The sequence below is a fragment of the Phasianus colchicus genome, chromosome 9 (assembly GCF_987193195.1).
Source record: "Phasianus colchicus chromosome 9, bPhaCol1.hap1.1, whole genome shotgun sequence".
NCBI lineage: Eukaryota > Metazoa > Chordata > Aves > Galliformes > Phasianidae > Phasianus > Phasianus colchicus.
Genome location: NC_143444.1, coordinates 2,230,976 through 2,254,331, shown reverse-complemented (window position 1 = coordinate 2,254,331; position 23,356 = coordinate 2,230,976). Strand labels below are relative to the sequence as shown.

The 23,356-nt window shown below is 40.0% G+C and overlaps 1 protein-coding gene across 5 annotated transcripts in view; it reads right to left on the bottom strand.

Moving 5' to 3' along the window:
• The window catches only part of HMCN1 (hemicentin 1), a 190,687-nt gene that overhangs the window by 107,130 nt on the left and 60,201 nt on the right, over positions 1-23,356 (bottom strand). For all 5 annotated transcript variants that reach the window (XM_090145892.1, XM_090145890.1, XM_031608483.2 and 2 more), the window contains 9 exons: positions 19,792-19,912; positions 18,992-19,255; positions 18,671-18,815; positions 14,610-14,731; positions 8,753-9,028; positions 2,386-2,527; positions 1,848-1,975; positions 1,171-1,284; positions 283-441 (listed from right to left, as the gene is read on the bottom strand). In XM_090145892.1, coding sequence (XP_090002018.1) covers positions 283-441; positions 1,171-1,284; positions 1,848-1,975; positions 2,386-2,527; positions 8,753-9,028; positions 14,610-14,731; positions 18,671-18,815; positions 18,992-19,255; positions 19,792-19,912 — 1,471 coding nt within the window. The remainder of the gene's footprint in view (positions 1-282; positions 442-1,170; positions 1,285-1,847; positions 1,976-2,385; positions 2,528-8,752; positions 9,029-14,609; positions 14,732-18,670; positions 18,816-18,991; positions 19,256-19,791; positions 19,913-23,356) is intronic.

The following is a 23,356-nucleotide window of genomic DNA, read 5'->3' as shown; positions in this document are numbered from 1 at the left end:
AGGCAGTTAGAAAGAAACAGGAAAAGGATAAGAAGGACTAAGTTACAGTAAATTTACACTGCAACACAAATGAAATACATTCTCTATGTGAGAACTATATTAGGTTGAGGTTTGAACTGTTTCCTCCTTCTCTGGCTCTCTCTTCTTCTTTGTAACTTCAGTGCTTTGCGAGAGTAGTACGAATGAAGGTATGTTGGAAATCCAAGTATCATAAGGAAATTTAGCTCAGTGAACACTATCAAAAAAGGTGTTCTCAGCACACACAAACTACTTGCTACTCACAGCCAACATCTAGGGTTATCTTTCCAGAAGCTCTCCCTGCATCATTGGTAGCCACACAGGTATAATCACCAGCATCCAGCTCTTGTGTTTCCTGGATCTTCAAAAAACCCCGATGAGTATCAATAATGAGAAACGCTGATGCTCTCAACTCTAAGTCACCTAAGTTTAGACAGAAAAAAAGTAACTGAAATGTAAAGAGGGTATTTATCAAAAATTTATCAAAATTATTCTAACAAAACTGTGTCCAAGTCTGAGATTAGTTCACAACATAACTGCACTCATTCAGCAGATAAGTATAGTCAGATAATCATTCAACTCAGTGGGAAAAATCATTACTGCATTAGATACAATCAAATTTTATTTATATTTATTTTACAAGAGAAATACAAAGTTAAGTAGGTTTGGATAGACATCAGTATAAGGACAGTATGCCAAGTTGTATTTCTCCTTCTCACATTAGAGGTACTTATGGAAGTCACTTGTCTGCCAGCTCCACACCATACTGCAAAACAAGGAAAACAACTCTGCAACCTCTCAAGCAGGAGCCAGGATACTGCTGACTAAAGTTCAGAATGTGTCCATGTGCAGAAAGACATTTTGCAGTTTTTGTAGCATATAGCTAAACATTTTATGACAAAGCATGAAACACAGCTGAGTGCAAGAAATGCACAGTTCTCTTTTTAATTACTGTAAGGTAAGTTCATTCACTGTATTTAAACAGAAGTGAGATCTCATGTCCTCCATATTAAGTGCCCTATCTTCTAGATTAGAGAATTTTAAGTCAGTCAGTCAGTGTTTGAATAATACATAAAGCTTTTGAGAAAAATGAAGTAACTTTAACATCATTGCTCTAAGCAAAAGTAAATAAATCAAAACAAAGAAGTGCACCTTTAAACCATTTAACTTGAGGATGTGGGATTCCAGTTGTTTTACACTCCATAATAGTTGTGTCTCCAAGAGCAACCAGAATTTCACTTTGAACTATGGTCACTGTTGGGCCCTCTAAAAAGAAACAAGGGAAAAATGAGTTCCTCATCCAAAATGTCTACCATTTTTAAGATGGAAATGATAAAAGATTAATCTTTTGTTGTTATATGAGACATATTTGCCTTAAAAATCAAGTAGGCTTAAAAATCATGTAAGGAGATAGAAAAATAATATAAGAAAAGTAGAGTTTGGAATATCAGTGTACTTGAACCGTAAATAGAATGTGCAGGCATGTAAGGAAAGAACTGGAAGAGTCTGACCATTTAAAAAGTAAAAAGAGACTTTCTCTCCCTCTCCAACTGAAGACTGGCCATTAAGAATTTTAGCACTTTGCTGTTAATACACAGCATAGTGTTTAGAGGGCACGATTTGGACTCCAGGGCTAAGCACACAACAGGAAGTTAGAAGAAAATTATTCCTTCTCCAAGGACCTACTCAGTTTTGCAAGTCTACTCTACCATGTTTTGTTTTTCTGGAGTTTCAGAAAATTTCTACAAATATGTTCTGCACATTTCTACAGATTATCACTATGAAGCTGTAATAGCTTGCTTTTTAATTTCATTACTTCTTTTGCTTACCAATGTATGTAAGAATAGATGTCTGTTTCTCTGTCCCAGCTATGTTACTTGCCAAGCAACCATAAACACCTGCATCTTTTGGAACTGCCTGTCTTATGATCAAGGTGCCTTCTGGGGTCAATCTATACCTGAGAATACACAGGGAACCAACCAAAATGGTTAGTTAAAGAAAACAGAAAAAACATTTCACACACACTCCAAAAATATGAACAGATGATCTACAAATAGATACTGCTGTCTTTATCTTATTATACTTATTATTAGTTGTAGTAGTATTTCTGCCAGAGGATACCAACGCATGTTGTAAAGAACACTGAGTTTAATCTTGTAGAAAACTTCTAAAGAAAGTAATCATAGTATTTCTATTTTATAGATAAGATAATTGAAATCATAGAGTTATAAGGACAAAGGTCAAAGTACATTTTTCCAAAGCTCACATGCTCCTGTGAAAGAGAATATTCTGGCATTCTTCAAAACTTCTTACACAGGAGGGACAAATAAGAAAAAGAAAAGGAGAAAGAGAAGCTATAATCCCTACCTGTTTGAACCAATGATAAACATTTCATTGTGTGTCCATACTACCGTTGGCTTTGGATAACCTGTTGTAGAACACTTGATAGACACTTCAGAGCCTTCTGTAAAAGTCTGATCCTTAGGTGAAATGACAATCTTAGGTGGTTCTATTAAAAGAAATGAAAAATATAAATTAAAACAATATGCTTTGTAAGCACTTACACATTATAACCACCACTTTATTTCTGATAAAGATTATGATCACTGTTCTCCTACAGCTGCCTCCACTAAACTCAAATAATGAGCATCAGACATACATGAATTATGTCAGAAGGCCAATTACTGCACTATTTCTTGAATTAGCAATCCTCTTTCAGAACATATTTACTTCTTTTCCTCTACCACAGAATACTAGTTCTTCCACGTAAAACACACAAGTCTTTATAAAAAAGTTCAGGATTCAGGCTACATGGATCACATGAATTCTCATGCTGCCAGTTTGCTTTGCTCTGAGATGCATACGCTGGATCTCCCAAATGTGAACATGAACCTACCCTAACTAAACAGAGTCATCAATGTCACAAAAAAATAAGAATGGATTGCAGGTGCATTTTCACAAAAAGAGAGACTCATGAGCATCACAGAATTCATCCACTTATATCCTTGGACTGATTTTTTTCCATAAAGGTCAAAGACCACTAAAACAGTTCCTGTGACAACTGACATTTTCTTCTACAATATTTACCATTGTACCTAGTTATAGTGACAAGAAAAAGTTCCACACCACCCAGTACATGAGAAACTAGCAATTCATAGCAGCAACTGCTGCTCCACTGCCTGACAGCAAGGGGGGCTTGAGGGAATGGCATGGAGCTGCATCAGGGGAAGTTCAGGTTGTGGGTTAAGAAAAGTTTCTGCACCAGAGGGTGATGGGCATAGAACAGGCTTGCCAGTGCAATGGGCACAGCCCAGAACTGCCAGAGCTACCAATTTTTTTACCTGGAGCAATTAATAGCATGCCCCTGTGGGTTATCATTGCTGGAAGGAAGATTTTTCTCCAAGTTCTATGGAGGAATGTAGTCGCTGAAAAAGGTGCCAATACAAACATACTGTTGGCACCCCATGGGTAGGCAGGGCATACCTACAGCTTTCCCCAGGCCGCAGAGCGGAGTGCTGTGTCCAGGGGAGACAGGAAGCAGATTCTGAGTGCTGTGTGCTTAAGCAGCTTATAAGCGTGTAATATTGTAACAGAGATTGGAAAACAATCTTCCTCCCCACAGCTTCAGCGCTCTTATTGAGAGGGGATTAGTGCCTATCATTGATGGAAGAACTGAGATAATGAGAAATTAAATGACTTTCAAATGCTCAAACATCAAATCCAGGGTACAAAAGAGTAGATGATCTCATCACTTTTTACATGTAAGGGTTTACGTGCAAAGTAGTACTTTACATATAAAGTACTCTACTTCCCCCATGGTTGGGAAGTAGAGACTGGCAAGCCTATGGATATTGTATTACCCATTGCAACACAATGCCGACTTTAAGACCCTTGTGCTTTTGTAAGTCTAATAAGTAACTGACTTGCAGTGTAACTGCACAGGTGCACTTAATAACAGTCTTCCATGATCACAGCACAGACTGAGTGGTCCTGCAATGCATCTCACTGAATCTGAAAGCAAGTTTCCTGAGGAACACAAAAACAGTTTTGAAGCATCACCTTCCTGTCCCTGCTGGTCACCCCTCTTCTGATGAAGCCCACGATACTACTGGCTTTCTGAGCTGCAAGAGCACACTGCTAGCTCATATTTTTATCCACCAGGACCCCCAGGTCCTTCTCTGCAGGGCTACTCTCATGGAGTTCTTCTCTCACTCTGTATATGTGTGTGGAATTACTTCGACCAAAGTGCAAATCCCAAGTGCAAAATCTTTGCAATCCAAATATATAAATATCCACATATTCATACCCAAGTATTAATTTGTATACAAGTCTCAAGGACTAAAATGTTTACTTCTCTATTATTGCTTTTCAGAGAAAAGACTTAGGAAAATTCAGGCAACAGAGCATGGGGTTAAAGACAAGGCAATTTGCCTTTTTCCCACCCAGATGGTGTCCTTCCTGAGATTCCTCTTTCCTGATTCCAAATGTACACAGCTTCATAAGCACAGACATGCTGAAATCCTCTTGTCTCGTTCAGTTCTGCTTTCTGCTCCTGGTCTGAGATGCATCTGAGAATTACCAGGGCATTGGCTGGGCCAAGTCACATATGCATACAACGATTATTTTTTTAATCCTGCTCTAAAGGCTATTAATTGGCTTACAAGTGCGTCTGTCTGTTCCTTTAAGCACACAACATTCCTATGCCTTGTGAGATTTGATGGGTGGACAACTCGATGGATAAGAAATTGGTTGAAAGGCCACAGATAGAGGGTGGTCATCAATGGCTCTATGTCCAGGTGGAGGCCGGTAACGAGTGGCATCCTCTGGGCATCTGTCTTGGGACCGGTGCTCTTTAACATCTTTATCAATGACATCGATGACGGAATCTTGCTGCACCCTCAGCAAGTTTGCTGACGACACCAAGCTGAGTGGTGCGGTTGACACAGTGGAAGGAAGGGATGCCATTGAGAGGGACCTCAATGGACTTGAAAGGTGGGCCCAGATGAACCTAATAAGGTTCAACATGGCAAAGTGCAGGGTTTTGTACTTGGGCCAGAGGAATCTCAGGCATCCATACAGACTGGAAGGAGCGGTCCTTGAGAGCAGCCCTGCAGAGAAGGACCTGGGGATCCTGAAGGATGAAAAAGTTAACATGAGCCAGCAGTGTGCTCCTGTAGCTCAGAAGGCCAATGGTATCCCGTGCTCCATCAGAAGAGGGGTGGCCAGCAGGGACAGGGAGGTGATTGTTCCCCTCTACTCTGCTCTTGTGAGGCCCCATCTGCAGTACTGTGTCCAAGTCTGAAGCCCCCAGTACAAGAAAGACAGGGAACTGTTGGAGAGGATCCAGAGGAGGGCCACAAAGATGATCAGGGGACTGGAGCACCTCTCCTACAAAGACAGGCTGAGGGAGCTGGGCTTGTTCAGCCTGGAGAGAAGGCGGCTTCGGGGTGACTCATTGCAGCCTTCAGTACATAAAGGGAGCCTACAAAAAGGAGGGGAATCAACTCTTTGAAAGGGTAGATAACAGCAGGACAAGGGGAAATGGTATTAAGCTGAGAGAGGGAAGATTTAGGTTGGATGTCAGGGGGAAGTTCTTTACAGAGAGTGGTGAGGTGCTGGAACAGCTGCCCAGAGAGGCTGTGGACGCCCCATCCATCCCTGGAGGTGTTCAAGGCCAGGTTGGATGGGGCCCTGGGCAGCCTGGTGTGGTATTAAATGAGGAAGTTGGTGGGGGTTGGAGATTCATGATCCCTGAGGTCCCTTCCAACCTGGGCCATTCTGTGAGGCTACTAGGTCCTGCTTTCCCCACCGCACATCTAACATAGTTGACTCCATAGGTACTAGTAGGACAATACAATTTCCAAACATCTACCTACCATAAGATCACTAATAACAGCAATTCTTCACTGTCCAAAATCAACCACATATTTTATTTCTTATAGGGACAGGAGGAACGCATAATATATACGCTGATTAATTGCAGCTATAACTTCTGTTGCTATTAACTCTTTGCACTAGCAAAAAGCACTGAATTATTTCACAGCTGCTCAAACTGCCTCTGAGCTGTGATGTTGATACCAGGCAGGCAAATGCACATGAAAATGTTTAGCGAATAAGCAGACCAGGGTAAACCAACCACACAATAGACAGAGTAACTACAGCAGGTGTGATTTCATTCTGCCTGTATATTCAGATAAAGAAATGCCAAAATATTACATTGACCTGCAAGCCTTTCAACAGCTAGTTCAAATGTGCAGCAGCTGGCACTGCAGTGTCTCAAAAGCACCCCATAGGACTGATGCTCAAAGATGCTTCACTTCTGTTCAACATACCACCACAATCAAACTTCTCTACTGATCCCAAACATTAGCGGAGCAAAAGCCTTACAAGCTTCCATACATAACTGCTGTAGAAGCAAAAGATATTTGCAACTCTTAAAGAAGCATTCCACTGTCTACTTTTACTCATTCACACCAGAAAACATGCAAAATCAAAAATGCCAATAGAACGGCATTTATCACCCATATTTCAGGGATCTGAGTTTTAATCACATATTTGAAATTACTCACAGAATCAATCTCCTCAGTATTCAGGCTTTTTCTATTGTAAAAGCTTACATTCCTCAAAATCAAAGATGATATAAGTAAAAACATCAAGAATTAAACATCAAGCTATCAAAACAAAGCAGTGTATTAATTCGATCTGATAAGTATGCATATAGGAAACAAATATTTCGTCTATAAGCTGGAAAGAGAAAGGTTACATGGTCATGAAATATCCCTCATCACTGAGGAATATATCCCCAGAACGTATCACTGAAAAGATAACGTGGTGATTAATGTTTCACACTCCTGGTCAAACTCCAGCTTTACACGGCTGCAGCATATTCCTGATAAACCATTTCCAGTTTCCAAGAGCAGAGAATGCCCTTACAAATTCTTTTATATTCCCATAGAAATCAATCTGTTCAGAGGACTTGAGCAATTTGCACTATGCTGCCACCACAAAATGTCCACAATTCAAAAGTTAGACAGAACACTGACTCAGCATCAATGAAGTCCTAACAAGTTCAGACTATGCTCCTCAACATCTCTAAAACAGCAACCAGTGATCTTTCACCCTGCTCTGGGCAGCAGGCTGCCATTCAACAAAAAAGCACAACTTTTAAACACAGTCTTCACTTTTTGTGCATGGTATTAGTGAAGAACAATTAATGAGTAATGTTGGACAGGTAATTGGGGGAAAAAAAAGGCAAGTTTAATTAAAGTTTAGGTCTGTCTTTGTACAGCTGCACAACTATAAGGTAAATAAAAATAAATCAGATGAATATTCCCTTTCAGGAGCATTATCAGACTGGAAACCTTCAAAACAAACATTTACTACAACCCACGTGAGTGAGTACATAGAGAACGCTGGGTTATTTTTAGGGCTAAATTTATTCTCTGCATTAACTCCTATTCCAGAAAGAAAAAGGAGGATGAAAGCAACATTTATTCTCTTTTAATCCAAAATTCAGAGATCTGTGCTGGATCTGTCCCAACAATGGATTCATTATAAATTTAATGACATTCAGAATTACTTTTATTTACATCAAGCATGAATCTATCTCAATTTATTAATAAGACTGTACTTTTCGTTCTTAAGAAGGAAAAAATTGCAACCTTTAAAGCTTTTTCTTCTAACATTAAGCCACTCTTTACTCTTCTGCTGCCAAATATAGATCATTACTTTGAACACTGCTCCAGATCCTAACAAGCAGGGAGAGTTATTCATGACACAGTTAATTGCACATCAGAATAGCTCCAGGAATTTGATGGAAATCACTTGGTTCAAGCAAAATAAAGTAACAACAGCACATACAATCATCTTGACACCATCCATCTTCTGCATGCAGCCATTTAAAAGACATTTAGTAATTTATCAAGACAGCCAAAAGCTAAAAATACAGGGCAGGGTGATTTTCTAAAACATTCTGCTGTTCTCTTCTTTCATATGCAGTGACTGGATGCTAATAGCAAAGATTCAGACTTCCACACAACCAAGGCAGTAATGAACAAATCTGGAGTACTTCCAATTTTTAAAATTGTTACCTCCAAGGGAAGTTACTATATCATTTTTTTAGAGTTTTTTTCCTGATGAAAAGCAACAGCACGGACTGACAGCTTGCTTGGTGTCTCAACCCATGCCATCTTTTTCAGTCCTGACAAATTTTAGGAGCCCTTACAAAACCAACCTCCTTGTAAAGTTCTGATTAGTTCTTAGCTTGTACAGAATTACCTGAGACAGATAAAACAATACAAATAAACATTTAGAAGTACTATTCCATTACAAAGAGATATAAATACTAGAGAAGAACACAAACTCCTAGCAGTTTAATTACGTATGCATACACAAACAAGAACAAGATCTGTGTGTAACTCTCCCTCCACACTTCAGGAGACACTAACAACAGAGGTACCTCAGGATCCAGTCAGCTCTACAGCAAAGTTAGGTTGGGAACCACTGAAGTACCACCAAACCATGGTTCACCAAGGCACACACCACAAGGCAGTCTTGCAAAGAGCACTAGTGCTCTTTGGTGGCTCACACCAGTATTTTAAATGAAGGAAGAGCTACATTACTTTCTACTAGTCTCTAAGTGGTTTCATAAACAGACATAAAATGCAGAAGAGTTACTACAAGAGAAGCTCAAAATAAAGTCAAAAACATGTCAGAGTACACAACATACAGTTACCTTGTATTGTAAGGAAGACAGACGCCGTGGTAGAGCCATCCTTGTTAGAAGCTATGCAGTTGTACTTGCCAGAATCTGTGAACTGTACTGCTTTTACTTCTAAAGATAGGTTGCTCATCACCCTCATTCGTTGGGGCTCCTGAAGCCTCACATCCCTGCCATTTCTCTGCCAGGTAAGATTGTAACGCATGGTGCTTACAACCAGGCAGGTCAGGATGGCTTCTTCCCTAAGGATAGCTGTGACATTGCTAGGAACCTGAATCACGGGTGGAGGCTCTGCATAAAAAGAACAGAATAAAGTACAAAATAAAGAGAGAAAAGATTTAGAAACCTTCAAAATCATTTGTGGACTCGCAATAAGTAACTTCAAGCATACCACAGCATAAAAAAATTGTAATATTGTTTTAACATTAAGTTTCATATCGTATTACTGAAGACATAAAACAAAACCCATGTCAGTTTCCTCATTCCCCAGTGCCAAGTTAGCCGACAGACGACAAGAACACACATGATTTACATAGAAGAACTACGATATAGAATCATAGAACCATTCAGGTTGGAAAGATCACTAATATAATCTACTGCAACCATCAACCCTTGCCTGTGACCATTCTAGATCACATCACCCAGAGCAACATCTACCTGCTTCATTAAAACTTCCAGGGATGGTGACTCCACCATTTCCCTAGGCAGCCTGTTCCAACACCTCACCACTCTGCGAGTTTTCTTAATATCCGACATGAATCTCCCTTAGCACAACTTAAAGCCATTCCCTCTAATCCTATCACTGATTATCTAACAAAAGAGGCCAACTTCCACCTCGCCACAACCTCCCTTCAGGTAGTTGTAGAATGTCTCCTCTAAGCTCCTTTTTCCAGACTGCACAATCTCAGTTCCCTGAGCCGCTCTCTATAAGGCTTGTGCTCCAGACCCCTCTCCAGCACTGCTGCCCTTCTTTGGACACACTCTAGGACCTCAGCGTCTTTCTTGTAGCTGGAGACAATAAATTCAAGTCATCAGCTGCTGCAAGAATCACCATTATGTTCTTCACCTGATGGTTTCTAGGGGTGCATGAAGAGAGCAGATGTTTTCACCTTCAAATCCATCTGACTGAAGACTTTATCAAAGAAGATAAAGAGAAGGAGAGGCAGGGCAGTAAGTACAGTGCAGACACAGCTCTGAGAGATGAGCAATATCAGGCAGCAATTGCTGCCAACTGATGGGCTATTAAGAAGAGCCATCATTTCAAAGAGGAACCAACCTGGACTTGGCAACTAAAACCAATACAAACCTGGGTTATTTGGGGGGGAGGGAGTGGAAGAGGGCAACAGCAGTCCATAAAATGGTGAAGGAATGTGCAGCACAAGTGAGTCTGGAAGAAACGCAGGAGTAGACAAAAAGATACAGAAGGGGTCTGTCACATATGGAATATCAGTAGTCAGCGTGCTTGCCTTGTAGAGCGCTACACATGATCACTGAGCCTGACCTATCTTCTCACTAAATCTTCATTCTGTGGCCTCACTCTCTCTCTCACACACAGGTGCTGCAAGGGCTCACTGCCGCTGGAGCAAGTGCAAACAGGTTGGGTGCCAGGCCCAGGAGTCTGAGCAGGGTGCAGGCATCCTCAGCCTATGACACCAGCTGCTGGGGAGACTGGGCAAACAATGCCAACTGCTGGAGCAGGTAAGGGTCCCAGCTGCAAGCTGCTGGAGCAGGAACTGTGAATGTCCCAGAAGCCTGCTACTGGCAGGGCCTGGAGCAAGCAGAGGGCTTATTACCAGTGGCTGGAGCAGAGCTGCACATCATAGTTACATGCCCACCACTAGGGAGGTCAGAGCAGGGGGAAGGCCAGCATCTTCCCCAAATCAGGTGTGTGACAGGCAGGTTCGCTAGCTAGCTTCAGGGAAGGGGCATGGGGTGGGCAGAAGAGCAGTGGTAGTACTTCAGGGATATTTAAGTGTCACACACTTGTGACCAGAGAGTGGTATGTGCTCTCACTAGTGAGCTCTAGCCCCTACCAGCAGCAGGAACAACCGGGCTGCTATGCATGACACAAGGCCCACACAACAGCTCTGCTGCAGTGCCTTGTGGGCATTCTAGGACTCTCTGAGCACTTGCAATATGCATGCAGCAGGCTAGCCCCTGCAGCTGGCAGAACATTGCTCAGCAGTTTCCAAGTACATTTTGGATAATACCAATCTTTCTCTTCCAATCTGTACATATATTATGTTTTAATTTCCACTATTTGCTATTGTTTGCTCTCTGCTCTACTCATCTGTATATTTTTAATCATGCTCCTAGAAGGATGCAGCTGCAATAACTTTATACTGGAATTTAGCTTTGAAACCATAAATGCTAAAATAGGAGCTCTTGTCTTGATCCTGCTTGAGATTTAGCTGATAATGGAGAAAAAAACCCACCTCAGTGCTATAGAATGCATACATTCCGTATGTATTTATGGAATGCATGAAGTGTTACACTTCAATTAGATATATTATATATATATACGTTCTATTTGTTTTCTTTTTCTTCCCAAACTAGCTCTGCAATGAATAATGTTCTGACTGAGGTGCTTTAATGGAAATAAGACAGCTGTAAGAGCAAGACCAAGTCTTTATCAGTACACAGCAAAAAAAATGAATTCTCCTAAGTAGAGCAAGCCTAAGAGAAAAGAAAACATATCTGTATTTAGTAAAGGACAAAGTTGCTCCTCAGCTCAGAGCCAACAATAACTTTTCATCACTGAAGTCTCCTGTGGGGTCTCAAGCTAGGTTCACAAGCCTCCAGCAAGCTCACTGCACACTAACGAATCCCTCATACCCCGCACGTCTGGGTGTGCAGCTCTGCTTCCCAACACACACAGTCCCTAGCAGCCACACTCTTATTACCAATACAGTGTATGTTAACAAATGCAGAGGAGAGCTGCTTGAGATTTGCTTACTGAAATTGGAGTTTCACTCTTGCACTTTAGGGGCTTGAGGGGGTTTTGGGGAAGAAAAGACAAGTCTTAAATGTTTCCCACAGGAATATCCACAAGTATGCTACTGAAAGAAACTCAGAAAAATACGAGAAAAACAGATTAATAGCCCTATCTTTTGGCTATCAGTCGATGTCACACAACAGCCTCTTACAACAACATTGTGCACTGCAATCCCCTGGTCAAGCTCTTAAGCGAGGTGCTCTGACTACAGGGAATTTAGTTTGTGTGTCTGCACAAGCTAACAAGCCATTTGACATTCAGATTTAACACTGGTGAGAAAGACAAATTCAAGTCTTTGCCTTTCCTGAAACTAGAAAGCGTTGACAGAGTCATCTGTTATCTGGGCAAACTAAGAAAACTTGAGAAGATTGTCTGCATAAAGAAGTTTCAGATAATTTTATTTCACATATTTGTGTACAAGGCTTTCATAAGTATCTCCTTCACATTACTCCTCTGACACTCAAGAGAGCTAATTGCTCATGTCTGCAGTGTGTCACCTGCAAATGGATCTCACAGTGCTTTGCAAATGAGATGATGATGGCACAATTTCCCCCAGTCATTCCTCCTTGATTCTCAAGTGCTACCAGTGTCACAAGAGAAAAGTTAGGATTCTCTTTCATTCACTTCCCTCTGTAAGGAAGAGAATGGCTGAAACTTCCTGACCAAGAGTCCTTATGCACACAACTTCTGAGCCAGAATATAACAGCTGTCTATACTCTAAAATATGGGTTGAAACAAGAAAATGACAATATCCTGATCACTAGAAGAATTTTGCTAGATAAATAATGAACTAGTGCTCAGCTAGGACTCAAGTAAGTACTGATGTTACTGTTCTACTCTACTTGAATACTTTATGTGACTAAAAGGATGTTCTCCTTCTCAGATCCACCACCTATAAGAGGGCTGTTTCTCTACAAACTTTCCCTTGCATGGAATCAGTGATGGCAGGCTGGGTTTTTTCCCCCCATGTTCTCATACTGCGTCTCTGGACAAAAAATAAGGTGAAAGGATATACAAGTCACTGCCTTCAGCTACTGAAAGGGCTGTTTTAGAGAAAACAATCTGAGTCTTCTTGGAACACAAAAAATAAGAGTCCATGGTTGTAATACTGTAATGTAATGGGAAGCTACAACTAGACTGTTATGCATTTTTCAAGTGAGGACAATTAACTACTGAAAAGCTGCCCAAAGAGCTTGAGAAATCTGTGGCCTTGGCGACATCCACTGTTTGACTAAACAAGTCCCTGGGGAAGGTGATCAAGCTTGGAAGCCAACTCTGCTATGAGCTGCGAGTAGTTAATGTGCAAAGGTCTCTCCAACCCAAATGGTTTTGTGGTTCCACGACTCTGGATAGCTAGCCTCAATTAGGTAATGCAAGAGAAAAAAAAAGACAGTCCCCATTTCAAACACTTACAGAAAAGCTTAGAGCTGAATTCAAGCTGTCATCACTAACTTTTAACTAGCCTGACTGCCACTTGGGCTCTGTTCCAGTGTATTCTCTATTCAAGGCCAATAATTTACCCTTCCACATAGAATCATGAAATTGTTTTAGCTGGCAGGATCCCTAAAGGACATGTAGTACAACTCCCCTGCAATGAACATGGACATCCACAGCTAGATCAGGTTGCACGGAGCCTGGTCCAGGCCTCTCCATGGACAGGGCATTCACCACCTCTATGGGCAACATCACTCTCACTGTGAAAGACTTTTTCCTTATACCCAAACTAAATCTCCCCTCTTCAAGTGTGAAACCATTTCACCTTGTACTGTTCACAACAGACACTGCTGAAGAGTCTGTCCCCTTCTTTCTCATTGCTCACCTTTAGATACTGAAGGGCTGCTCTCAGGTCCTTCTCTTCTCCAGGCTGAAAAGCACCAGCTCCCTCAGCCTGTCCTCACAGGGATGGTGTTTCATCTCTTGGATCATTTTTGTGGCCCTCCTCTGGACACACTCGAATGGGTCCACGTCTCTCCTGTACTGAGGACTCCACAACTGGACACAGTACTCCAGGTGAGGTCTCATCAGCATAGGGTAGAGGGGCAGGATCATCTTCCACCACGTGCTGGCCATGCTTCTTTTGATGTGGCCAGGATACAGTTGGTTTTCTGGGCTGTGAGAGCTGCTGGCTCATGCCCAGGTTCCTATTCACTGGTAACCCCCAGTTCTTATTTGTCAGAGCTGTGAGATCCTTACATCTCCCAGCTTGTACTAAGAGTGGGGGTTGCCATGACCTAAGTCCAAGACCTTGCACTTGGATTTTTTGAACCCATTGGCTCAAGCCTAAGTCCCTCTGGATGGCATCCTGTCCCTCAGGAACCCCTTGGTGTCATCTGCAAACTTACTGACCATGCACTTGATCCCACTGCCAATGTCATTGATGAAGATATTAAAGATCATCTGCTCCAATACTAACCCCTGAGAGACACACTGGTCACTGACTTCCATCTGGACATCAAGCCATTGACTGGCACTCTCTGGGTACAATCTCACAACCAGTTTCTTGTCCATTCAACAGACTACTGATCAAATCCACATCTTTCCAATTTGGAAAGAAGGATATTGTGGGGGACCCATGTCAAAGGCCTTCCTAAATAAATAACGTCAGTGGCCCTTCCTTCACCCATTAATTTAATTATGCCATCATAAAAGACCAAACAAGCAAGAACAGTTGCTACAAAGCAAATCCCATGTTAATACTCAAAATCAGTTTCTGCTTAAAATTCAACAAACTTACATACATGAGCAGGAAAAGAACATGCTTCCACTTTGAAGTATTTTAAATAATATCTTTTTATTGGCACCAAGTGCTGTTTCTCACTGTAAAATATTTCAGCACAACAAATTATTGTATTAAATACAGAATGAATTAGTGCCCACCTGATACATCCAGAAAAGTCTGTGCACGACCAGTTCCTGCAGCGCTGGTTGCGATACATTCATAGAAACCTTCATCAGACAAGGAGACTTGGTTGATATCCCAGCTAATACTTGATGATTCTCTAGAGAGAGAAAAAGGTATATTCACTAAACTTCTGAGGGAATCAAGAGGTACAAGAACACAGTTTCCTGAGTGCAGGCATAGGTTTTCACATTAAGAGGAAAAACAGATCCTCTACTGAATTAGATCAAGCTTTATAGATTTCATTTCAAGATAAATATTAGCATCATACACTTTTTAGAAGTATTGAGAAAGGCAGGCTTTTGCTGTAGATGTTTAACTGAAACATTATAAGAAGCCCTTAATGTATGTCAATAGTTGCCACAGTAAGGCATTGTCTGCAGTCATACCTTATTGCTGTATTCTCTACTCGAGATGCTATCTTTCCCTAATACCCCTCAGCTTCTATGTAGAACTAGTATGCAGTACCACTCTTATGGCTCTTACTAGCCAGACTTTCAGGTTCAGATATGAGCTACACAAAAATAGCACTGTCCTTTAACAGACAAAATTCAAGCCTCCCCTCTTTATATGCAAACACACTCTTAGGTTTGTAGAACAGAGAGGGTAGCATCTACCCTACCTGCTTCCAGGTGACTACATCCAGTCAGCTCTTTCTGCCTTTGAAACTTCAAATAGTTGAAATCCAGCAATGAAGTACCCATACAGATATCTTAACTTCAGAGGTACAGCTGGGACAACAAAAGTTGTGACAGGCTCTAACACCACCAGCTCAATTTTCTGCACATTTATTACCTATCCACATAAAAATAAACTGTGCAACAACTGTAAAGACAGAAACAATGGATCCAAGAATAAAATACAGATGGTAAAATACAGAATAGATGTGGGCAAAGTTATAAAACGTGAATTCAGACAAACACACAGAGTTTTTCTTCCGAAAAATTGTGGAGGGGCAATGCTGATGGGTAACAGTATTGCATATTTGTCACATGTAACATTAAAGTCGAGAAGAAAACAAAAAATGCAAGCAAGTTGACTAGTAGTAAAAATAGCAAATGCTCTTAAAGCTTCTTAACACTCAAACCTACTTTTTGTTTAAAAACTTTCACAGACACACAAATGACCAAAACAGTGTTTCAGCTGCTGTGTCCCAGGGCTCCTGGTGGCCTGTTGCTATGGTTTACAAACAAAACCAATATCTAACATAGCTTTAGCAAGAATTTTCACATCATGGTAAAACACCAAGTTAACAATTCCTTTATTCAGACAAACAAGATGGAGGCAAAGTGATTTATCAACTCTCAAAAAATATAGAAAGGAAGAGAAAGCAACTTCAAATACAATTGAGAGTTGAATGCTGTAGCAGACAACCCAATCTGTGGGTTAGAATACAAATGAAAATTGTGGTGACCCGAGATGGCTTCCTATAAATACTCATACATCATACCGATTCTAGATAACCTAACACATTATACATCAAAACTATGACACCTAGTAGAGCAATGCTGACAAACTGAAATGGTAGCACAGCCAGAACTGAAGAATAAAGTAGTATTTCTCCCAAGTAAAAAAATGAAAAACTTCTTCGTGAAAAGTATGTTAGAAGTGAAATCATGTGATCCAATCCATTTTTAGTCCTAACTTCTGCTGTATACCAAATGTAGAACATAGAAGTCTTAAGAATGGAAGCATAAAAGGAAATATGTCCAGAGTGGAAATCCCTGAGAAACACAGGCCTGTGGTGGTCTACAAACAGCTTGTTTAGGTGGTTTTGCTGCTGTTTGCAGCAATGAATAGCACACATCTCAAGGCACACCCAGGCAGTAACTATGCACAACTCCTTTCAGCAGGTCTTATGTGAAAACTCAGTACCTTCCACAGCATTGAGTCATTTATTTATGCCAATAATTTGCCACTGTGTTTACTCCACCTGTACAATACACACAATTTGCTGGTCAAGCTGCTTAGCTACTCTGTTCAGAAAACACTGGCACATTCCCTTAGCCAAGCTTTAAGGACCAAATCACATCCTAGTTATCAGTTCCTGTGAAAACCTCTGACAGGGAGCACAGCACTGATCAACTAACCTCAACTCCTTCCCATCAGAAGCCGTCCCATGCTGCCAACATCTCCTACCCAGGAAGGAAGGAGCAGCACCAAGTTAGGGTTCACACAAATGAGCTACAGCTGAAGAAGCCTTCTTTGCTCCTGTCACATTACTAATACACATAGCTAGGCAGAATACATTTAATCTGGCTTAGCAAACCAAACTTCAGCCTTGACTAATGACCACAACAACTAGCAGACACAGTGATTTTTGCCTTTCTTGTCAGAGTTTCACTTATTAGTTTTGCTCCCTTTGTGGAGACACTCGTGTCATTTATATCACAGGATGGATTGTGAAGACATTAGCACTCATTTCTCACTGACTTACCACTTACTGTCCTTGAGGATGAAAAGCTGGATGCAAGCCAGCAGTGTGTGCTCGCAGCCAGAAAAGCCAGCTGTATCCTGGACTGCATCAGCAAGGCAGGGAGGAGACTCCTCTTCTGCTCTGCCCTGGTGAGGCTCTATCTGGCGTACTGTGAACAGGCCTGGGGCACCAGCACAAGAAGCATGCAGAGCTATTTGAGCTCCAGAGGAGGGCACTAAGATGATCAGAGGGCTGGAGCACCTCTCCCATGAAGAAAAGCTGAGGGAACTGGGCTTGTTTAACTTGGAGAAGGCTTCAGGGAGACCTCATTGTGGCCTTCCTGTACTTGAAGGGAGCGTATAAACAGGAGGGGGACCAACTTTTTACACAGTCTGATAGTGACAGGACAAGGGGGAGATGGTTTTAAACTAAAAACGAAAAAGTTAGGTTAGATTTTAGGAAGAAATTATTTACAAAGAGAGGGTGAGGCACTGTCACAGGCTTTCCAGAGAAGCTGGGAACACTTCATCCCTGGAGGCATGAAAAGGCAGACTGGATGGGGCCCTGGGCAGCCTGATCTAGTGGAAGGCAACCAGTTCATGGCAGGGGGGAGCTGGAAGTCAATTTGTAAGGTCCCTTCCAACCTAAGCCTATGATTCAGTGAATAAGGTGCTAATTTCTGGATTTAGTCTCCTAAATCAGACTGGTCAGAAGCTCCTAGAGATGTTAATCAAAATCCCAATTTCCTTACTAGACTGCATCAGGACATAGAAATCTAAGAAAAGCAAAGCTTTTAAAATTTTAGAGAAATTTCACTTTTTTTCCCCAAGATATTACTCATTCAAAATTAGTATTTGTAATTCGAAGCAGACAGCACTTCTGAAATCAATATTTTAAAAAGTCTGCTAATTTCAAAAAATTCTTAACCTACATTCATTCTAACACAGACAACTGTCATAGTAGAACTACAATATTCAACTTATCAGATATTTACTTTTTGAAATATGCAGAAGAATGTTTTAGCAAAAAATGACATCTTGTCACCAAAACAAACAAACCTCAATGAAGAGCAATTGCTACAACTCTAGCAAACTAGACAGAGGCCATTCAGAACCTTACTACCAATAAAATGCAGCCAAGCCAACCAAAATTGTACTCTGTGATCAGTAATATTTGGCTTGAGATATATTTTGTTAAATTAACTTGTATGATCTGCTCCTTCACCTGTTCTGTAATAAGAGAATAAAAACACATTCTGCTTATTAGGGTACTGGACATGTGAAAAGTAGGAAGTAGAAGTGTATAGTTAGACAACTAAGAATTCAAAGAAGTTACAGGGCTACTAAACTATGCTGCATGGCTCATTGATCATAAATGGTACATGATAATAAAAACCACAATAACAGTAACAATAGTAATAATAATAATCATCTGTAACATCTTATACTGCTGACAGCGTGTAGGAAAGCTTTACCATTTATCTATTGTGGCTTCAATCCACAGAATTCAGCATCCCTAATGAATACTATAGAAATAATAGGATATCAAGTATATAATTGTAAATAGAAATCATGGAATACAAATAGAAAGTAAAATAGGATAGGGAAAAAAGTCACTACTTACTTGAATAGCCGATCCACTCCTAGTTTTTCTCCATTTTTAGTAAAGTGTTGAGTAAAAGGTATAAGACTTTCTACATGGCAAGGAACAGACCCTGGCTGTGAGTAATATCCTGGAGTCTCGTTTGGCATTGTAACTTTTGGAGCATCTGAAGAAAGCAAACATTTCCAAAAAGATTATTAACAGCTATTAACATGCCCTATCTTCTCATTAAAAGAAAATTCAACTTCTGATTAAGCTATATTTAATAACCAATAACATTAACTTGTCCTTCACAACTCAGATAAGACATAATTACATTCAATTCAAATTAACATCTCTTACCAGGAGTAATACTAGAAAATGAAACACTTGAAACTCTCTGGAAAAGATAACCATCCTTGTCGTAGCCCATTATTTTAAGAAAAAAAGCTTCATCTGGTGGAATAAAGTCAGAAATGTTCCACAGTCCGTACGGCTTTCTGTCAGGATAGTATTTCACAGGCAAGGTCTTAAGAGGTTCCCCTGAAATACTCAGAAGCTCAAGACAGTCTACTCTGGCTGGAAGAAGGATCCCTGTGGTATTTAGCAGCACAAAGGTAGGAATCCCTAGAAAAACAGAAATATGCTATTTCAAGTGCTTAAAAAAACCCCAACAAATTCCAATAAATGCAGTGTGTATTGCTCACCACCGCAGGAATGCACCATTCAGTTTCAACCTTTACTTACAAAGTATTAGGAAAATAAGCTGCTCTAGAATGTCCTCTGCTTATTAGCACTGATAAGAGCTTAAATTACTGTTTTCCAGCAGGTGTTCCTGAAATAGCAGTCTCTGCATTAACTGCTCTCCATGGCCCAAAGCATTCTCTTAGGCTCCAAAACTATCAAAAGCAAGGTTGCAATTTCAAGGCATTTCATAACTAAAAACCACAGAATTTGTGTGACAATTAAAAAAAAAAAAAAGCTAACACAAAAATACATGTCAACTTGGTAAGAACACTGGCTGCATATTCAAGGCCCTAAGAACAAGACAGCATTAGCCCCAGTTTATGAAAGTTCACTAGAAAGATCATCCTACTTTATTTTTGTTGCCTCGTACTCCCAGAAGCTGTTATTGCTTAGCATAGAATAAAATGAATATAAACCTTGCACTGGTCTGCTGGATGTTTTCTTGAAGTCTAATGTTGGCTTCTTGGAAAACCCAGCTCGAAATTCAATAGTGCTGAGACCCGTGATCCGAACAGAGTGCCTTCCGCTGCTCGAAGTCTGAAAAGGTAACAGTTGAAGTTCACCAGCCAAATCAGTATTTCAGGATTGCAGATTTCTGAACTGTCCACTGAGGTCAGTACAAAGAATTCATTGGAGGCTTACGTCAAGAATTATATGAAAAAGGCATTTAATAATGCTCTAATTTTAGACATTACCACCAATAGCTCTAGTGTCTGCAAAAAGAGTCAGCTGATTTTGTCTTGGGTAACCCACAACAGAAACACACAAAACCAACAATTACTTTAACATGCCAGTGACAGTAACTGAAGAACGTTTCTAGAAATTTGGATTATGACTTTTGTAAAGTGTATTACAAAACAGGAAATTAAACAGATGTCATTGGAAAAAATCAGCATACATTTTCTGCTTGTCATTAATAATTTATTTATTATTATATATATATAATATATATAATATTATTTATTTTTATATAACATGAATTATAATATAAACTATAACATAAATAATTTACTTCCAGTGCTAGAATAATATATTTTACCTTTTTATTTATTATTAAGTTCAATTTTTAGAATATATGCATAAGTAATTCTATCTGTGAGGTACATGCAGACATCGTATGTATTGCACATTCGAAAGCAAGTGGCACAGACAGAGCAGCCTCGACCAATGCAGCATGTTAGAAGCACTCCTCTTTCACAGCCAGGGTCTTAGTCACAGAGCCAAGGATGCAGAAGTAGCTCTTCCTGCAAGCTTTATTGCTTGAAGGTACAGTAACTTCTATGCAAAGCAAGTCAAAATAATTGTAGGACTGAGGATTTCTTAGAGTTATTTTTTATCACTGCATGCCGAGGAATAAAAGGAACACGAAGCTTTTGTCCTCACCTACTTTCACACTGCCCAGCCATTAGGAAAAACTGCTGAGCTGAGCACAGCATTAGATGTTACATATGCTTAACCGACAAACCCATGGATAACATCATCCAGAGCAGCAGGAAAAAACTTGAAAGACTTCAATGGCTATGAAGAGTCTACAATGCCAAGATCTAATCTGAATTTAGTAGAATCTACTCTGACTTTTTGTTCTGAGACAATGCAACCTGAGACACACAACATAAAGAAAACCTGTATTAAAGTAACACTATCAGGATTTTTCTACCATGAGAACATTATCTAATAAAACCTTAAAATACATAATTCCTTCAGTCAGTAAGCCTCTCCAACACAGCTGCATGTGAGTATTAAATTAAGCAATCATTTCTCATAACTAACTGCCAGGGGAGAGCTGTTTAGACACTGACAAATCTCTGTCTATCTGCTTAAAACCACCTGTTTGCTCCTATTTGTTTAGCCTTTCACCTCAGAAAATCACTAATAAAACCTTTTATATAAGCCAGCTGTCAAACAACTTGTATTATCAGGCGTTAAAATTCCATTCGATAAATGCAGTGACAAAATTATTTTCACAGTCTTATGCATCCATATTAGGAATTTACAGCACAGCTAAGTTTCTCATGAGGTTTTTTCCTAAATTTTTAATCATGCTCTTAATATCATAGAGCAAACAAAAAAAAAAGACAGTGACTAAAGCTAAGTATATGAGCCACAAAAAAAAAGCAATACACGGGGAAGTTATTTATCTTTATAAATTATTCAGACTTTTGGACGCTTGAAGTTTTAAGGCTAGAATAACCTTATAAAATGTTATCACTTAATGATAAATGTGCCTAGAAGCTCTCATATACCTAAGGATAAAATTCATCCCAAAGGATTGCTTTCCAGTGAGTACTTTTCTAATCTCTTTTCAGAATTATCAAGGATCACTGGAATTATACATTATTGTTTTACCTCCCAGACTGGATGACCAAAATAAAATCAAACAGATGGCACAGTTCAGAAAGCAAACATTTATGTCAAATGCATCAGGAAAAAAAAAAAAAGAAAGAAAAAAAAAAGAAAAAAAAAAAAAGCTTTATTATCTTGCAAACAGCACAACATAAAATTTGTCCAAAATGTATGTATTGAGAAACAAAAGCTTGAAAAGAACACTGGTTAAAAACAAGCAAACCTACCAACAACCAAAAAAAAAAAAAAAAAAAAAGCAAAAACCTCTTATTTTAAAACAGCTCACAGTAGAAAGAAAAACAAGCTACAATAACAAATAGATTTTTAACTGCAATTTTGTATTTATATACTGATATTTACAATGATAGAAATATGCAGCTGAACTGAGATTTAAGTTACATCCCCATTGAGCAGAAATTACTCACTGGTTTGACTTTGAATCAGCTGCCAGAAGACTATCTTAATCACAAGTTTTTTCCTACCCCCATCACCTTTCTCTCCTTTTCTCAACCACATAAATGATAATTTAATCTTATAAGATTCTGTGGCACTGCTCAGCTGAAAGAGTCTTGTGCTACTGATTAACAACAGGCTCCAACAGCAGCTGATGGCTTCTCATTACTCGCTCTCCTCCCCAGATTCACCAACATCACCAACTTGCTTTCTCAACCAAACACCTGGTGGGCAAGCCAGGAGTAATTTGGAACAAGTGCTTATTGAAGAACATCTAATGGTAATTCAGCTGTAGGACCAGGAAATAGGGTGACTCACAGCTAGCTCCAAGGTTCAGGAAGCACGCATACACAGCAGGTTCATCTCTCTGAAGATGCACGCTCCCTACCATGCAAATGCCTTTTGCACGGGGAAGAGCTGCAAGCTCACCTTGTGCCACGTCTCTGTGAAAGGACTGCACAAGCCAACAGCACTACAGCAGACCAACTGGGAGGAAAACACCATTACAAAAGACACATACAGGCACATCTATGATGTCTTCATAACTGAAGTACCTGCAGCCAGCTGGAGACATAGTGTGCTGCAGAAAGCAGCTGCTTTTACTCTGTTTTGTACTACTTGAGCCTGTGATTTAAGACCTGCACTGCACACAGAAGATCATCAACATTTGTTTGTGATTAAGATGTAAACTCAATGGACTGATTGTTCTGTGGTTAATTCAGTAGCAGCTAATATTGGTTCAGTTCAGCATGACTTGTTATCTTAACCAAACAAAAATAAGATTTTGTACATCAATACAAGCTGCCTATACAAATCTAACTAAAGACTTGCTTTGCTGATAAAAAATAAAGTAATAAAAAACGAATTCAATTATATTCAAGATTTTGTTTATTCTTATTTTTTTAAACTGAAAAAATGTTGGAGACAGCATTAGGCTGAACTATGAAACAACAAAAAACTCCTTACTAGAGGAGCAACCTGATCTTTGGCCAGGAGTGGTCTGCACCTAGCAGCTGGCCTACTTCCAACTGAACCACTTGGCAGTTTGCAGCATGCTCAGTGCCAGCTTTGCTTTTATGAGAGCTTATCAGCTCTTGCTCAGTAAGTCTTCAAAGGTGTTATGCTCCTCTCAGCAATTCCTGCAATCCAGAAGTTTGGGCAGCATCATGCAGAAACAGATGTTGT